Genomic DNA, 19,964 nt, shown 5'->3' on the forward strand with positions numbered 1-19,964 from the left:
GCGATAAAACCCCGCTCGCATCTCTTACTTTGTTTTATTAGTATTATGTATTTCTGAACATATACATTTTAACTAATTTTCTTGATTTTCTTCAAAAATTAAAAAAAGTTCGTCTGTTTATTTATCATTCTACAGTAGACATTTATGGCATATACAGTAAAAATGATATTTTAGGATCCGCACTTTACATACACTGTACATGTTATCCCTAAATTTTAGTGATTACTAGTAATTCCTCATTTCACCTATTTTCTGTAACATATATACAGGGTAATACTTAACACCTTCAGTGATTACTCGATGGTAATTACCTTTTTTTACCTCTTGACACAAAAACAATAACAGAAAATGGTGACTTCCATTTTTTTCAGAATTTTTCCATAACAATTTCGTGTTTCTCAGACTTTTTCTTTGTCCGTATCAATTTTTTAAACAAAAATGTCTACTGATAATTTTTTGAGGTTGACATTTTCAAAAAGCAAAAGATTTCAAATTTTAATGGGAGGGACGAAAGATTGTATGAAAAGCGTCTTCAAATTTACTATTCTAGAGTTATGCCCTGGGGTCGAAATTAGCACTTGTCTGGTGGTCCGGGACTAGTAAAATTTGCGTTGGACCAGTAGATTTTGTCAGCTGGTGGTCTGGCAGACCAGTAGACATTTGTCGATAAAAATCACTGATTGCATTGCAATATCCGTTTGTTTACAAAACAATTTACCTGTGAAATCAATTACTTGGTACTGCGGGGTATTACAATTGATCAAGTTAATTAATATCTTGGGTGAGCGTCCTTCACAACAATATGAAATGATTTAAACCGCTGCACAAAAAAAATAAGATAACTGAAAATCAATAGGAAGATCAAAATAAAGTATGCGAAGGTGACCAAAGGAAACGCAAATACCAAAAATCATGGGAAAAAGATGAAACTCGTTGTTGTTATTGGTTTTGGAACTTGTAAAGAATGATTGGCGATCAAAATTGCGTCCAACTGTTTTATCAGATCTTTTATTCACAATGTTTCACACTGAAGATATGGCATCATTTGATCCGGTCCTGGCTATTGAAATGTGGAATATTTCTGGACAGCGCTCCAGACTAACCTAGTCAGGCACCCTATGGTCGTCGTGAGGATTGCGATGACGTGGAAGACAATGTTGATATTTTTTCTATCCTTATCCTGATTTTGATATAGAAAATCATTGAGATTACCAAAGCCTTTATCAAAATCAGAATAAAGACTATTCCTTTAATTGTTACTGTCTAACTTATGTAAACGAAAGCATCAAAATAAAATTAAACATTTGTCATTTATATTAGTGTTTGTCAAATTAATGTCATTTTTGCAGGACCAGTAGATTTGGAGCCGGACCAGTAGAGTTTTCAGTCCACTGGTCCGGCTGGTAAGTACACAAAAAAGCTTAAATTCGACCCCTGGTTATGCCCCTTTATAAATGGGAAAATTACTGAATTTTTCTTTTCCCTTCTTCAACTTTAGTTTGGCTCAACCAAATGTTATGAAATTTATACACAATACTAATAACTACTAAACACGGATCCTATTTGAATTTTGGTGGCACCACTTTCACTTTTAGAGTTGTGCCCCTTTACAAATGGAAAAAATTGTCAAATTTTGTTTACATTATCAAATCAAAATGCTGAAATATTGGTTTCTATTCTCTTACTTTAGTCTGCCTTGACCAAATGTTATGAAACTTATGCACAATGCTAATTACCACAAGACACAAATCAAGTAGGAAATTTGGATGTGTCACTTTTACCGTTCTAGAGTTATGATGTTTACAAACAGAAAATTTGCTAAATTTTGTTTCAATTAACAAGACTAAGTTTACCTCAACTAAATGTTATGAAACTTATAAACAATGCTTATTACCACAAAAATCAGATCCAGTACAAATTTGGGTGTAGTCACTTTTACAGTTCTCGAGTTATGTCCTTTTATTATACATTACATGCAAGCTGGGGCACCATCTGTGTTCCACGGACACATTTCCCGTTTATTTTTTAATGTGTTGTTGTAAAAATGTAGGTTTATTTTGGTATTTCATGTAGGGATTAAGTTTAGTTGTTAAGGAGTTATGGTCCCTGATTGGTTGTAAAATATATTTAAGCTGTGCAGTTACTAGTTATCCTGTTTACAAACCTGAACAGCACTGGTATAACATATTCCTAACTTCCTGTATTTGTATGGAAAATTATATGGAGAATAGACAAGGAAAGTCTTATGCAACAATAGTTTTTTATTTGTTTTAGGCTTTGTATTGTTTGTTCAAAAAGACATAGCTGATACACAGACACAGATTCTAGACAGTACAATACGACTCATCATGCAGTTACTTGTTCAGTGGAAATCTAATGTCAACTCACATAAAGTAAATCTTATAATCTACAAATTAAGCCTCAGTTCAAAATTCTTCTTTCAACTTATAGCATAAAAAACCCTCCCTAGTAGACTCTACTTAACATTGTATACAACTGGGAACCTCATTTGTAATTCTTTCCTGTCTCTAGTAGACTCTACTTAACATTGTATACAGCTGGGAACCTCATTTGTAATTCTTCCCTGTCTCTAGTAGACTCTACTTAAGGAATAACAGTACTGTAGTTGAAGAGTTGCCACCGTCAATTGTAGATTTGACGGTCGCAAATGCAGTTTTACTGGCGACGCGTAGCAGAGACAGTAAAACGGAGATTTGCCACCGTCAAATCAAAATTGATGGTGGCAACTCTTCAACTACAGTACTGTTATTCCGATTCTAATGCATTACAAAAAGAAAAAATACGATAAAACTTGAAAAAATGTCTAAATTTGTCAAATAAAAAAAAAATCCGCGAAACTTTATGAAAGATTTTGGCACAAAGACGTCATGGCTAAACGTGACGTCATACAAATGAAAACTTACAAACTGGAGGTTCTAACGTTACCTGTACACTTCAAATTCGGATAAAATTACATTTAAACGTCAATTTCGAGGTAGGGGTTGTTTTATTTTCGATTATATAGTAGTAATCGAACATTTGTTGATTCATCAATTCAAAATGGTGGGTCTCTCCTTAGTTACGCCTGGTCAACTGTTGATTTGACGGCAACATTGTATACAGCTGGGAACCTCATTTGTAATTCTTCCCTGTCTCTAGTAGAAGAGAGACGAAAGATTCCAAAGGGACAGTCAAACTCATAAATCTAAAACAAACTGACAACGCCATGGCTAAAAATGAAAAAGACAAACAGAAAAACAATAGTACACATGACACAACATAATAAACTAAAGAATAAACAACACGAACCCCACCAAAAACTAGGGGTGATCTCAGGTGCTCCGGAAGGGTAAGCAGATCCCGCTCCACATGCGGCACCCGTCGTGTTGCTTATGTGATTACAAATCCGGTAAATAGTCTAATTCGGTAGGTCAAATTCATGAAAGGGAAGGGGATTGTAGTTACGACGTAAGGAACATATCCGATATCATTTGTGAAACGGTTATTCCATAACGGTCAACCAAAAACGTGATGGCGTCCGTAAAATTTACGAAGGGATGATTTCAACTTCACCATTTGGAACTCTTGGTTTAATAGCTTCCTTGTGAGCAGTAACCCTCTATCAAGAAAATCATGATAGGAAATGCAAGCACGGGAATATCGTATCAATTGGGAGATATATACCCCGTATGCAGGTGCTGCTGGAATGTTGCTACTTAGAAATGGAAAGTTCACAATTGGAAAGCTGAAATCATCTCTTTTGTCGTAAAGTTTTGTCTTCAACCGACCCTGATTGTCAATTTTTAGATGTAAGTCAAGATATGAAGCCGACTTAACTGTATCTGTAGTATCCTTTATCTCCAATTCGATGGGATAGATGCGATCCACATAGTCACCAAATTTTGAATTGTTTAGTGAAAGAACGTCATCTATATAGACTCTACTTAACATTTATATACAGCTGGGAACCTCATTTGTAATTCTTTCCAATTCAATGTTTAGACAGCTTAGATCTTTTCTTTTGGATTTAAGAAGTTTTAACAGTATTTTCCATTATTATAGTTCCTTTGAATTATTTATTAAGTGTTAGCATTTAATATTTATAAGTACAGAATTTTTTGCATTTACACCAAACATAATTGGGGATTACATATAGTTTTTATAATTTCCCTTTAGGGGCACAGAAGTATGTTCTGGCCCATATGAAAAATGATAGACTTTTAAAATTTTCATCAACAAGAATCTTAAACCACAGTTAACAGAAGTACATTCATTTTAATTTACAGAAATATAAATTTGAATATTCATGACATGTTTACTTTTTCTGCTATCTTGATAAATCTAATCAATAAGGGTAAAGCAAAGAACATAAGAGTGATTAAAAAAAATTGCATTTTTAGGAAAAACAGCCAACAGATAATATTGTAGTGAATCGATTGGAACCATCCAATCTTGGCGTATTACATGAAGTTGAAGGCTTGGCTATTGTCTTACTTTGTAGTAACAGGGTTGTTACCAGGAAACTAGCTTTACATTTGCTGAAAGAAGTTAGGAATATATTTTTTGCCAGTGCTGTTCAGGTTAGTAAAAATGACAATTAGTTACAGCCCACTACAGTACACATGTACATCTGATATAGTTTATATGAAACTGGTTTAGAATCATTGATAGGTTGGTAACCTTGTTTTCAATGTTCATTGATCAACATTAAGTTTTATTTGTAAGTTTTTCAGATGCAAGAAGTATCATGATAGCTTAGCTAGTGTGCCCTAATGATATGTACTTTATTGTTACAGGGAGTAAACAGTCATGAACCTTGAACTATCATGATAGCTTAGCTAGTGTGCCCTAATGATATGTACTTTATTGTTACAGGGAGTAAACAGTCATGAACCTTGAACTATCATGATAGCTTAGCTAATGTGCCCTAATGATATGTACTTTATTGTTACAGGGAGTAAACAGTCATGAACCTTGAACTATCATGATAGCTTAGCTAGTATGCCCTAATGATATGTACTTTATTGGTACAGGGAGTAAACAGTCATGAACCTTGAACTATCATGATAGCTTAGCTAGTATGCCCTAATGATATGTACTTTATTGTTACAGGGAGTAAACAGTCATGAACCTTGAACTATCATGATAGCTTAGCTAGTGTGCCCTAATGATATGTACTTTATTGTTACAGGGAGTAAACAGTCATGAACCTTGAACTATCATGATAGCTTAGCTAATGTGCCCTAATGATATGTACTTTATTGTTACAGGGAGTAAACAGGCATGAACCTTGAACTATCATGATAGCTTAGCTAGTGTGCCCTAATGATATGTACTTTATTGGTACAGGGAGTAAACAGTCATGAACCTTGAACTATCATGATAGCTTAGCTAATGTGCCCTAATGATATGTACTTTATTGTTACAGGGAGTAAACAGTCATGAACCTTGAACTATCATGATAGCTTAGCTAATGTGCCCTAATGATATGTACTTTATTGTTACAGGGAGTAAACAGTCATGAACCTTGAACTATCATGATAGCTTAGCTAGTATGCCCTAATGATATGTACTTTATTGTTACAGGGAGTAAACAGTCATGAACCTTGAACTATCATGATAGCTTAGCTAGTGTGCCCTAATGATATGTACTTTATTGTTACAGGGAGTAAACAGTCATGAACCTTGTCTGTTAGAGGTTATTGACAAGGCTTGTCCTGAAGTGGTGAGGAAACTGTTACCATCATTACCTGCTACAGAAAAGGTACCAGTTTTTATACGACCGGAAAATTTTTAATTTTTTGGTCGAATATTGGTATCATGTTGGCGTCGTCGTCGTTGTGTCATTGTCGTCGTACGAATACTTTTGGTTTTTGCACTATAACTTTAGTTTAAGTAAATAGAAATCTATGAAATTTAAACACAAGGTTTATGACCATAAAGGGAAGGTTTGGATTGATTTTGTAAGTTTTGGTCCCCACAGTTTAGGAATTAGGGGCCAAAAAGGGCCCAATAAGCATTTTCTTGGTTTTCACACTATAACTTTAGTTTAAGTAAATGGAAATCTATGAAATTTTGACACAAGGTTTATGACCACAAAAGGCAGGTTGGGATTGATTTTGGGAATTTTGGTTATAACTGTTTAGGAATTAGGGGCCAAAAAGGGGCCCTTATCAGCATTTTTCTTTGTTTTCGCACCATAACTTTAGTATAAGTAAATAGAAATCCATGAAATTTAAACACAAGGTTTATGACCATAAAAGGAAGGTTGGGATTGATTTTGGAAGTTTTGGTCCCAACAGTTTAGGAATAAGGGGCCCAAAGGGTCCAAAACTAAACTTCTTTTAGTCTTGTATGATTTTAAATTTTAGTTTCTTGTGTATAATTCGGAGTTTAGTATGACGTCCATTATCACTGTACTATTATGCACAGGGGTTAAAAAATCCACTAGCCCGACGCCAGGGACTAGACATTTACGTCTTGGGCAACCAAAACTTATAACCCAGTGTGCCCGACGGACTAGTAACAAAAAAATCTTGGCGTGTCTAAAATAGAAAGTGGAAAATCCCTTCATCACTTTTTTGTCTTAGCCAATCAGATTCAATTACGTCATCCAGGATTCCAAGAATTTGAACTGGTTTGTACAGGTCCTCACCTCATGCACAGTAACATGTTTTAAAAATAGAACAAATAACTCCGGGTGGCCTGGTATCATGTATTGATCGCAGTTATTGTACTTTCAAAATCGATTTCTCGTTATATATTATAACGGGGATATTTTTCATTGGTTCTGTCGAGTTTTTAAATTAACGGTACCGGGGGGGGTATAATATATTGATAGGTATTGATCCGTCTAGACTCTTGTCGGACAACTGTTTAAGCTGTTAAGCAGGGAGCACGAAACTATGTCAATGCAACAAAATATATCAACATATTTTACTACGGAAAGCGCAGAAACTTCATCAACTTCAAGTTCAAAGCGAAAATCGGCAAATGAAGGGGATTCTAATGAGGCTGATACATCTAAAGAAAATAGAAAGTACGATTGGGACAAGCGACATGGAATGAAAGACACAGGCACTTGTTTCTATCCATTGGAAGAACCACTATCAACGTATATTTACAAATATACGTTGATAGTGGTTCTTCCAATGGATAGAAACAAGTGCCTGTGATGAAAGATTCCCGTGGGCAAGGTCGGTTGTTGAGGATGAAAAGCCAGAGACTATGTACAAATGCCCTTTCTAAAAATGACACACATTCCCAGCGTCTTATGCAGCACACCCTTAGTGATTTGTAAGTGATACTTGGGCTAGCAGGTTGGTTTTGATGGGCTTGCAGTTCTTGAAACAGGGCTAGTAAAAACCACCTGCCAAAAAGTCCTGGGCTAGTTAGCTGTAACAAAAATTTTTAACCCCTGTATGCATATTTTAGGGGCCAGCTGAAGGACACCTACGGGTGCAGAAATTATCGCTACATTAAAGACCCATTGGTTGCCTTCGGCTGTTGTTTGCTCTATGGTCGGGTGGTTGTCGCTTTGACATATTCACCATTTCCTTTTTCAATTTTATTCGTTTATCAAAAATTGAATAAGTGGGGTTCTTTGATATGCCGAATCTAACTGTGTAAGTAGATTCTTAATTTTTGGTCCCGTTTTTAAATTGGTCTACATTAAGGTCCAAAGGGTCCAAAATTAAACTTAGTTTGATTTTTACAAAAATTGAATCCTTGGGCTTCTTTGATATTCTGAATCTAAACCTGTACTTAGATTTTTGATTATGGTCCCAGTTTTCAAGTTGGTCCAAATCAGGATTCAAAATTTTTCTCATTTCAGATTTCATAGATAAAAAGAAAATTTCTTCAAACATTTTTTTGAGAGGATTAATGTTCAACAACATAGTGAATTGCTCAAAGGCAAAACAATTTTTTTTAAGATCATTAGACCACATTCATTCTGTATCAGAAACCTATGCTGTGTCAACTATTTAATCACAATCCAAATTTAGAGCTGAATTCAGCTTGAATGTTGTGTCTATACTTGACCCAACCGTTCAGGGTTCAACCTCTGCGGTCGTATAAAGCTGTGCCCTGCGGAGCATCTGGTTATAAAGCTATATCGTTGTAACTGAGATGCATGGATTTATCAGTACTAAGACATGAAAAACAGGGGACAAAAGTTCCAAGGAGTAAAGACCTAAGTTAAAAATAGATAAAAGATAAACTATTCATCAAAACTTTACTCAGGAAACTAGAAATTGAGCAACATGATAGCTGCAGGTTCATAGTTTTCTTTCTATACTTTCTTTTTTAGTAAGAATTCTAACAAGAATAATAAAGTAATAAGAACACCCCAATTGTACTGTATTGTGTCACCCCCTTCAGATTCTAAATAGAACATTCAGGTCAAGGATAAAGAAACTTTATTTAGAGTAAACACGGTTTGCAAAACAAGTTATCTCAAAAGTTTTATTTCTGACTGCAATGGCATAGATTAAGCTTATAACAATCAATTAAAACTGAACTTTCACTTTCAAGTATGAATAATTAATTTTCAAAAGCATTGTCAGCATATGACAAGAGTCATGAGAGTAATATTAAAGCTGTGTCCTCGTTGAAATAAAGATGAAAAAAGGACCCCAGATTTGGTTAGTTTCTAATTATGTTGTTGCCTATACCAGATTGTATGTTCCTTAAAAAAGAATTTTACTGTCCTTATATAAACTTTGTATTAGTGTATATGACTGAAGCAAATATGGCAGTGATGGGTCAATCAAAGACTGGGTGTCCATATTTTTTGCCCCTTTATGGGGATTATGTTTTTCAGTCTCTGCAACCATGCAGTCTGTGCATCTGTTTGTTTGTTCGTTCGCCCGTCTGTTTGTCTGTCTGTCCAGCTTCAGGTTAAAGTTTTTGGTCAAGGTAGGTCATCTTATGGCCTTCACGAATGAGCAAAGCCCTTTACGCATAGTCAGCTATGAAGGCCCTGAAATGACAATGTAAAACTATTGTAACAAGAAAACTAATTTTTGTTCCCTATGATATGATCTTTCTAATTTTAAAACCAAATTAGAGTTTTGACCCTAATTTCACAGTCCATTGAATATATAAAATAATAGTTTGAGTGGGGCATCTGTGTTCTATGGACATATTCTTGTTTATCAAGTATGCCAGAGATATAAAAAAAATAACAACTTGTACATAACATGCATACAGAAAATGAAAATGTGGTATTACATTTTTCAGCCAATTATTTTAACCTCTGCCAACATTGATCTTGCATGGATCATTGATAGATCAGCCTCTGTTTGGAATCCAACATCCCATGACCGTAAACTGGAGGAACATTCAACACCAATGTTTGCCAAAGTAGATCCCTGGAACCGTTGTCTGGCTACATTTGTGTCTTATGATTATGGAATGACCATGTGTCCCCATGCTGTTGGAGCTGCTTGGCCAATTGTTTATTCTAGATTGCATTGTTTGTTTCCATTGGTCGACCCAACGTAAGTATACCCTGCTCAATTGTTTACCTTGGTTCCTGTATTGATATTAAGATTCAATAAGAAAGGAAACCAGAAGGAAGGATAGAGAATGGAAACCAGGATAGTGTCCAAGAGATCACAAAATGACTAAAGAGTAGAAAACAGCAACCAATGTAGCTAGAAAATCCTGACTTGGGACAAAATTAAATGCATTAAACTATATGTTGTACTATACCTAATTTTTGAAGGTGCCTGTTCTCTAGGGTACTATCTGAGGAAGTTTGAAATAATAACAATTTGATTTCCTGACTAGTATTTAAATAGTAACATCAAGAATATGGATGTTGATAAACAAGTTAACATTGTGGGTAAATTATGTTCATCAGTGAAGTCAAGAAGTCATTTCTAATAAATGTTATTAATTCCATGAAAATCAGAATATCAATGTAGATATTTACTGTTCTGTAATTAGTGTGGGATAGCTTAGAAATAAATGAAATATACTTTTTTTCAGTACCATTATGAGTGAGTACAGGGCTTCTTCACTTCTACGATCAGGAACTTCCAGTAAGAAACCTACATCAGAGAAAGATCTTCACATGCAGTTATGGCAGAATTATGTCATTTTGGCTTGTGCTATAGCACAGAGAAATGTTATAGCTCCTCTTAGATGTTCATCACCAGACCCTGCGTAAGTCACCTGAAACACTACAAAAAGACAAAAAGAATGTTTAATTTTGAATGTGAATTCAACAACCTTCCCCTTGGGCAGTTGTACCATCATATATGAATTTATAAGGAGATTCTATAGTTTGTTATTTCATGTATATATAAAGAAAAAGATGCACATACTATTGCATACCAAATGAATGTTTTCCACAGATTCACAAAACTGTATGTTTAATAGTTGTACAATATCAATCTGTTTAATATAACAATGAATTATATATCATAATAATTTGATTTCTGACATAAATTTAAGCATTGATATTTGCATTTTTAACCGGATTTTTGTGACAAAAACTGTCGGTTATTGATTTGGGGATGCTCTGCGGGCGGGCGGGCGGGCGGGCGGGCGGGCGGTTAGGCAGGCGGGCAGCAGTCAAATGTTGTCCGTGCATTAACTCATGAACCGTTCAACCAAAGCTTTTAAAATTTAAATATGTTGTTACTGACAACTAAATGAAGGTCAAGTTCAATAATTGCGATTTTGACTTTTACCGTTCAGGAGTTAGGGTTCTTGAAAGATTGAAAAATGGCGTTTCCAGTCGTGTCCGTGCATTTACGCATGAACTGTTCTACCAAAGCTTCCCAAATTTTAATATGTTGTTACTGGTGAAAAAATGGAGGTCAACTTCAATAATGACTATTTTGACTTTTACCGTTCAGGAGTTATGGTTCTTGAAAGATTGAAAAATGGTGTTTCCAGTGGTGTCCGTGCATTTTCTCATGAACCATTCAACCAAAGCTTTTCAAATTCTAATATGTTGTTACTGATGACAAAATAGAGGTCAAGTTCAATAATGATGATTTTGACTTTTACCGTTCAGTAGTTATGGTTCTTGAAAGATCGTAAAATGGTGTTACCAGTCAGTTCCGTGCATTTACGCATGAACTGTTCTACCAAAGCTTCCCAAATTTTAATATGTTGTTACTGATGACTAAATGGAGGTCAAGTTTAATAATGACTATTTTTACTTTTACCGTTCAGGAGTTATGGTTCTTGAAAGATTGAAAAATGGTGTTTCCATTCGTGTCCGTGCATTTTCTCATGAACCATTCAACCAAAGCTTTTCAAATTTTAATATGTAGTTACTGATGACAAAATAGAGGTCAAGTTCAATAATGACTATTTTGACTTTTACCGTTTAGGAGTAATGGTTCTTGAAAGATCGTAAAATGTTGTTTCCATTCACGTTGTTGCATTTACTCACTAACCATTCAATCTAAGCTTTTCAAATTTTAATATGTTGATACTGATGACAATATAGAGGTCAAATTTGATATTGCCGATTTTCACTTTCACCAATCATCAGTAATGGTTCTTGTGATATTGCCAGGACACAAATAAATGCTAATAAATCCGGTTTGCTGTCGTTGTGACAGCCTCTTGTTTTGAATTTGTTTAGTTTAAGAAAACATGTATATCAGAAGGCCTTAATATAAACATTGTCAAATCTCAGTTAATAAATTTCGATTTGTCATTTCCAGTTTAAAAATTTTGATTTGTCATTTTCCAGTTAAATTTTTTTGATAGGAACCATATTGATGTTTTATGCCCCACCTAAGATAGAAGAGGGGCATTATGTTTTCTGGTCTGTGGCTCCGTTCGTTGTACCATTCGTCCGTCTGTCCGTTCGTTTGTCTGTGTGTCTGTTCAGATTAAAGTTTTTGGTCAAGGTAGTTTTTGGTGAAGCTGTAGTCCAATCAACTTGAAACTTAGTACACTTGTTGCTTTTGATATGATCTATTTAATTTTAAAGCTAAATTAGACTTTTGACTCAAATTTTACGGTCCACTGAACATAGAAAATGAAAGTGGGAGTTTCAGGTTAAAGTTTTTGGTCAAGGTAGTTTTGATGAAGCTGAAGTCCAATCAACTTAAAACTTAGTACATATGTTCCCTATGAAATGATCTTTCTAATTTTAAAGACAAATTAGACTTTTTACCCCAATTTCACGGTCCATGGAACATGGAAAAGGATAGTGCCAGTGGGGCATCCTTGTACTTTAGACACATTCTTGTTTTGTCAGAAATCAACTTTTAATGTTTGAATCAGTGTTTACAGTGAACATTTTGCTCTCTAAAATATTGTGTGAAATATGTGTAAAATATGTTATGTTTTTAGGGACCATCAGTTTAAAATTAAATGTTCCAATAATGAAATTCTGAAAAAACAGGCTATGAGATAAAGATTAATAGCAGTTTAAAGGCTAACATATCAAACTGTATATTAAGACAATATTTGAGTGTTATTTTTCACAGAGTTGCTTGTCTTATAGATCATCACCAGAAAGTACTTCCTCAGACAAGGCTGACAACAGACAGAATGGTACAACAGCATCTGGCCTCTTTCACCTGATTGTACCCTTACTGAAATGTGAAATATCAGATATGAGGGACACAATAGTAAATGGCTTAGGCTACACAAATCCTGCTGTGTTCAAGTGAGTTATCCTTGTTATTAGCTCAATTTTGTCTAATGGTCAGTGTGAGCTCTTTATTTCATATTCTATCTGTCATTTTCCTATTTATTTTAAAAAGTTAACACACTGGTAAGGTATGCTTAAATCTGCTAAGTTAAATTACTGACATGAAAGACTAGTGACAGCTTTATGCTTGACATTTTTGCTTCACATTTTCTCATGTTGTATGAAAAACAGTTCCCTTGCATTAGAAACACTAGGAACATGAAATAACTGAATTATAAGGAGATGATTGACAATAAGGCAACTATCCAACAGAGACCAAATGGCATAGATATTAGCAACAATAGATTGCCAAAGGGGCTTCAACAATAAACCAAAAACCCACACAGCAATGCAAGCTAAAAAAATCCTTAATCGGACAACCCATTGTTGGGTTGCTGTTCCATAATTGGTAATTTTAAGGAAATTTTGCTGTTTTTGGTTATTATCTTGAATATTACCCCGGTATTATAGATAGAGATAAACTGTAAACAGCAATAATGTTCAGCAAAGTAAGATTTACAAATAAGTCAACATGACCAAAATGGTCAATTGAAACCCCTAAGGAGTTATTGTCCTTTATAGTCAATTTTAAACAATTTTCATAAAATTTGTAAATTTTTACTACCGGTAACATTTTCCACAGAAACTACTGGGCCAAGTTCATTATAGATAGTGATAATTGTAAGCAGTAAGAATGTTCAGTAAAGTAAGATGTACAAACATATCACCATCACCAAACACAATTTTGTCATGAATCCATCTGCTTCCTTTGTTTAATATTCACATAGACCAAGGTGAGCGACTCCTAGTTTTATAAGTTGATTTACAGGATTCTTCTAAAAAAAGGAAGGGTAGGAGCTGGAATTAAAAAAAAATGAAGATAATGAAAAAGGATAGGGTAGAAGGTCGATTTTTTTTTAAAACAAATTGGAATTAATACGTTGTTTTTTTAGGCAGTTTAGCTGCCTTATGCCAGCACCCTGGATTTGTGTGCTACCCAATAAATGCTGAAATATGTGCCATTGTTTTCATCTAGCTGGCTTCTATATTATTTATAACTTATTGGACAGTTTTTTCATACTTTTCATTCTGGATTACAAAAAATCTGACCAGAAAAACCTTAAATGATCGTCGATTTTCCCAAAAGTTTTGAAGTTGCACATAGGAAGTAAAGCACATTAGAAATCCTTATGTAGTTTATTCTCCCCTGAGCTTTTGGCTAAGATGTCGAAGAACAAATGTATGAAATATTTAATCGCCGAAAATCTCTAAAGACAAGTAGTTAAGATTTCCCAAATTGCAAAAGTCGTAGGAATATTGTTTGTCGTCAATACATATGTATACGTCAGTAGTCTATTATATAAGTTCAACTGATCACGCTGTTGGCGGCAATTCTGAATCAGAAAATGAAAATTTCGTATCTTTTCAATTTTAACGCAAGGTTTCAAATTAGTGGTGGTCCCAGGTCTGGGACCTTCCAATTTTGCAGTCGGACTCTCTACTTGATTACTAGCTACGCCCTACATGCCCGACGGGCCTTGAAAGAAAATAAAAAAATAACTTTGCAAACATTTTTACCAAAGTTTCCTAATAAAGATCAATAAACGATCTCGGACTCAAACTTATTTTTATCATTACCATTCATGAGAGCGATGTTCAATTTGTTCAACCGCTAGCTTTATACAGAAAATCGCCGATTAATAATGAGTAAATCCGAGTTAAATCGTATCTCACTCTCTGTCAAAAACAACATTGAAAATAAAATGGCTGCCGCGAGATTACAATATCGGATCCAATTACGGAAGCAGATAAGGGTAATCCCGGGTTTTGGCTATTTTAGACTAGAAAATCCAGACAGGTGACAAAATACATCTATGCATGGTGAATAAATATAAACACTAGAATTGAAAACCAAAAGATATATGCTGAGACTACTATAACAAAGTAGTCTCAAATATATATATAAAAGATGAAAAAGCAGAAAATATTTTGTACATCAATTATAGTGTCAAAATCCAATACAATGTGACAGTGGTAACAGTTTATCTAACAGTTTAATTTTTTTTAATCAGTGATAAATGTTGGTAATGCATGTTAAATGTTTTTCAAGTTAAACATATTACTGCAATTTCAAGGGGTATTTTTTTCTTCTCAGTTTTGATAGGTCAGTTAAAATAGCTGGAAGTTTCTTATATAAAAAAAAAGATGTGGTATGATTGCCAATGAGACAACTATCCACAACAGACCAAAATGAAATATAAGGAAGGTCCCTGTGGTCACCCTACCCCTCATGTTTAAGAACTTTGAAACAGTTGGGATCCACAACTCTAACTTAAATGAAATGTAGGGGGAGTCCCTGCAGTCACCTGATTGAGAAATTGGAAACAGTCGAGATCCCCACCTTTAGATTAAACCAAATATATTCATGTATGAGAACTAATCAAATGAAATATAGGGAGAGTCCTTAGGATCACCCTACCCACTCCTGTTTGATAACTTAGAAACAGATGAGATCCCCACTCCTCAACCATATTTGTTCATGTATTGGACAATATAACAAATCAAATTAAATAAAGGGGAAGTCACTGGGGTCCCCCACCCCCTCCTGTTTGAAAACTTGATAACAACGAGATCCCCACCAATAAACCATATATTCATGTATGGGACAATATAAAAAATCAAATGAAAATTAGTGGTAGTCCCTAGGGTCACCCCACACCCTCTTGTGTGTGTTTTGAGAACTTGTAAAAGATTGAGATACCAACGCCTAAACCATATTCATTCCTGTTTGTCATTTCAAAAAAGATTGAATGACATACAAGGTCAATCTCATAGGCGACACATATGCATATCACTTTGCTAAACCCTAACACCTGTCATTTTATTACAAACTTAGACATCATGGACTTGGGGTGAAGGTGGGAGTCATTTACATTTATCAGTCAGACCTCGCCCGTACAAAATTACAAGGCGTATTACGCCTGGAAATAAGGCGTAAACCAGGCGTAAGTGGTAGTTATGTGTCTAGATCCAAGCGTAAGGGAGCAGAAATGTAAATTTTTAGTCCTTACGGGCGTAGAAAAAAGCAGTACACCTGACGTAAATTGAAATAAGCAAGGCGTAAGTTTTCTTACAGGCGTAAATAAAAATACCCATAATGCTTTGTTTAGAGGATCATGGGATTTTTTTTTCAAAATTTTGCACTTCGGTTTAAGTTTGCAAGAGTTGGACACATGGCAGCTTCATATATTCAGGGATAATTTGCTTGTTTTGTGCTTTTTGGAAGAATCTGAAATTGAAAATACTGAATCAAATAAATAAATGAAAATTGTGAAATAAAAGGAAAGTACAATGTAGTAATACAGGGTTTAATAATAATAATGTGAGTATGACTAAGTTATTAAGTATTATGTTCTATCAGAATTTTTGAAATCCCAAAACCTTTATCCTTGGATAATAACATTAAAATCTTTTACTTTAAGTTCAATTGCAGTACAAAACATGTATTATCATTTATATTTTAGATCAAATGACAATAATTTTCAAAATCAACTTTGTTAAAATTCTAATTTTATTTCAAGAAAAAAATATTGTCATAATTCTTATTTAAACTTAAACTTATTTGAGCCATTGTCTGCATAAAATGTATCTATTTCTATATAAGCTTCTTCAATGGTTAATATTTCAAGTTTTTTGTCAAACAATAAGAAATAAAAGCAACAGCACAGAAGTTTGTATCAAATACACAAAAGTACACAGTAAGGTTAATACACTGAACTAAAATAAGTGTAGTATTATGTAAAGATATGACGCCTGGTTTATTTATTGACCAGGTGTACTCATTTGCATATTACGCCTATTTTTTTGTGAACCAGGCGTACTCATTTAAATATTACGCCTAATTTTACGCCTGGTTTACGCCTTAGTTACGCCTAGTTTACGCCTGGTTGACACCTGGTTGACGCCTGGACATGCATTTTGTAAACACTGCAATGCCGCCTGAGGATAAAGTATGATTTTAACGCCTGGTTTCCGTGTCATATACAGGCGTCACAGTTCTTACAGGCGACCATTGATCCCTGTAGTAGTAAACATTTGTCTGATTTGTGTCTCATAACTTTTGTACTGTACAACACAAACTCAGTTTTTGTTTCCAGGGAAGCAAGTCTATTCATTCTTTTACAAGCTTGTACTTAAGTCAACTTGAACTACTAACAGTCAACTAATATGAACAATTACGATCAAGTAGAAGAACCGCAATCATTGCAAATTTGTACCACTGCTGACTCATTAAAGACTCATAACCATTCGTGGTCATGTGCGTTGCTATTGAAAACCTTGATAAAATATGAATTATTTGCCTTAATGTTTAATTCATTAAATGAACATAAATGTACAATTATATATGAATGTTTAATGGTTGTGCTTTTAAATCTTTAAAAAAAAAATTGAAGCAACATTGCCACAGTTTTCATAATTATGTTTGCCTTGTTTTTTGGTTAACTGCCTACAGTGCTTACAGCGCTTTGATTTACCAAAATCGAGCAACAAACAATGACATTACTCTATAGTATAATACTAACCATTTATGCAGATTGTTTCATAAACTGGTATTAATTCTTGCTGTTTTAATTAATGTGTTACATGGAGTCCAATTATCAATTTAGATTAATAAAAGCCGATATTATTAGTTACATAGTGTGTTAGTGACCTAATATGATATATACAGGGTCAGTAAATTCCATATGGATGTTAGTGACCTAATATGATAAAAACAGGGTTAGTAAATTCCATATGGATGTTAGTGACCTAATATGATATATACAGGGTCAGTAAATTCCATATTGATGTTAGTGATCTAATATGATATATACAGGGTCAGTAAATTCCATATGGATGTTAGTGACCTAATATGATATATACAGGGTTAGTAAATTCCATATGGATGTTAGTGACCTAATATGATATATACAGGGTTAGTAAATTCCATATGGATGTTAGTGACCTAATATGATAAAAACAGGGTTAGTAAATTCCATATGGATGTTAGTGACCTAATATGATATATACAGGGTCAGTAAATTCCATATGGATGTTAGTGACCTAATATGATATATACAGGGTCAGTAAATTCCATATGGGGTGAGAGCGAACTCTCGAACCCCATATGGAATTTACTGACCCTGTATATATCATATTAGGTCACTAGCACACTATTTAAAGAATTTATCTTACGGACTATCTTTATTTGTTGAATTTAGACTAAAGTGGTCTTATTTGCTATCATAACACATTTTCTTATCAGGGCTTCCAAAAAATATTTGAGCCAGCTGGACATTTTATATCTGATCTCGATTTTAATCCCTAAAGACTTAGTTACAAAAGGCAATTATGGTAATCAGATGGCCATTCAAATGATTGACATTAGATTAAAAAAAATGATTTAAAATTTTACTTTGATATGAATTTGATGTTCAGATGTAAACTGTTAAATTGCAGTGCATCATTCAAAGTGTGCATATCAGCGTGCTCCTATCTGCCTTTAGTCTCTTTCCTTGTGCAAAATGACATTGTCAAAAATTTAACTTTTGTTTTAAAACCGGAAGTTGACTTGATAATGGTAGAACATAGACAATATACGGACATGTAAAATCCGTGTACATTTACAAAGCATGATTGAGTGAAGAAGCTCTTTCCAAGTTATTTCTTCAACAAAATACTTGAAATGAACATTAGATAAAGGTATCAATGATAATTTTAGCATTTTTGAAGAAATGAAGAATGCATGATTAAATTAGTATTGAAGTAGGGGTTGTTTTGATAGTAATTAATCATCATGTCACTTTTATGATTGGAAATGTGTGGTGGTTAAAGGCAAACGGTTGGGTCAAAAAGATCGTGAATTATATTAAAATGACAGAAAAAGCCTTGAAAACTAAAAAGTAGATGACCATTTCATGCTTTGCCCAGCCGGTCTTTTACCGGACATTATACAAATGACCAGAATATATGACCGTTTTGGAAGCACTGCTTCTCATTTCTGTATTAAAGTGTTCAAGTGTTCAATTTTGATAACCTTCTTCAATTGGTCTGCACTAAAAAAACTTAGAAACGATAAATATCTGTTATCAACAACCTTGATATAACAACATTCAACAGAACTTTCAATACTTTTAAAAAATCAAACTGTGCCTAAGTCATAAATCCACTACTAATCATGTATTGAAATAAGCCCTCAGCCTCCCTACTAACCTAATATGGAAAATACATGTCACCACGAGGTCGCTTTTAACCAATCATATTCCTAGAAATGTATAGGAGGTAAGATAAATATATATGTCTCTGATGAAAGGGAAGTATGTTTTCCAATTGCATTTCTTTTTGTTCTGTGTATTTTTATGCCCCACCTACGATACCACCTACGATAGTAGAGGGGCATTATGTTTTCTGGTCCGTGCGTCCGTTCGTCCGTTCGTTCGTCCATCCGTCCGTCTGTCCCGCCTCAGGTTAAAGTTTTTGGTCAAGGTAGTTTTTGATGAAGTTGAAGTCCAATGGACTTCAAACTTAGTACACATGTTGCCTATGATATAATCTTTCTAATTTTAATGCCAAATTAGAGATTTTACCCCAATTTCACGGTCCACTGAACATAGAAAATGATTATGCGAGTTGGGCATTCGTGTACTGAGGACACATTCTTGTTTTATCAAATTTAAATCGGGGAGTGACAAGATTTTCTCATATCATAATACAATCTTATTGAGGAAATACCATGCGTTCTGCATGTCATATGCCTTCATATGTGGTACATATAAACATACAATTTTTGTCCTTTTATGCTATTTCACACTGCTAAGTTTTAACTTACATCTCTAAGTGTCCTATTATTGTCCCTTTTTATAAATGTCGTAGTGATATAAATTGTCAGACATTCTATGACACGTCACAGTAATACATGTTTTAAGATCTTGTTCACCATATCCCTTCTTTATATCAATTTAAGGATGTACTAAGGTGATCTAAGGGAAAATTAGATAAATCAAAAATAAAAAATTAAAAAAAAGTGGCTCTAACAGCAGGTAAATTTTGAAAATGAGTATTAACCAAAATCAATTCTGGCATGTCTTATCATAAAGAAAGATTTTAGCTGCTTTTTGAGAAAAATGCAAGAATAAAGAGTTGACATTCATTTTGCAGGTTAGGTTTTGAATTGCCATCATTTGGGCAGTATCATGCAGATTCATTTTTAGCTCACCTGACCTGAAAGGTCAAGTGATCTTTTCTCATCACT

At 34.2% G+C, this 19,964-nt stretch overlaps 1 protein-coding gene across 6 annotated transcripts in view; it reads left to right on the forward strand.

Moving 5' to 3' along the window:
• Positions 1 to 19,964, forward strand: part of LOC134695720 (protein furry homolog-like) — a 399,195-nt gene that overhangs the window by 113,007 nt on the left and 266,224 nt on the right. For all 6 annotated transcript variants that reach the window (XM_063557102.1, XM_063557101.1, XM_063557100.1 and 3 more), the window contains exons 19-24: positions 2,275 to 2,393; positions 4,401 to 4,580; positions 5,666 to 5,764; positions 9,244 to 9,503; positions 9,997 to 10,173; positions 12,485 to 12,649. In XM_063557102.1, the coding sequence (XP_063413172.1) occupies positions 2,275 to 2,393; positions 4,401 to 4,580; positions 5,666 to 5,764; positions 9,244 to 9,503; positions 9,997 to 10,173; positions 12,485 to 12,649 (1,000 nt within the window). The remainder of the gene's footprint in view (positions 1 to 2,274; positions 2,394 to 4,400; positions 4,581 to 5,665; positions 5,765 to 9,243; positions 9,504 to 9,996; positions 10,174 to 12,484; positions 12,650 to 19,964) is intronic.

This window comes from Mytilus trossulus, chromosome 14 (assembly GCF_036588685.1).
Source record: "Mytilus trossulus isolate FHL-02 chromosome 14, PNRI_Mtr1.1.1.hap1, whole genome shotgun sequence".
Lineage (NCBI taxonomy): Eukaryota > Metazoa > Mollusca > Bivalvia > Mytilida > Mytilidae > Mytilus > Mytilus trossulus.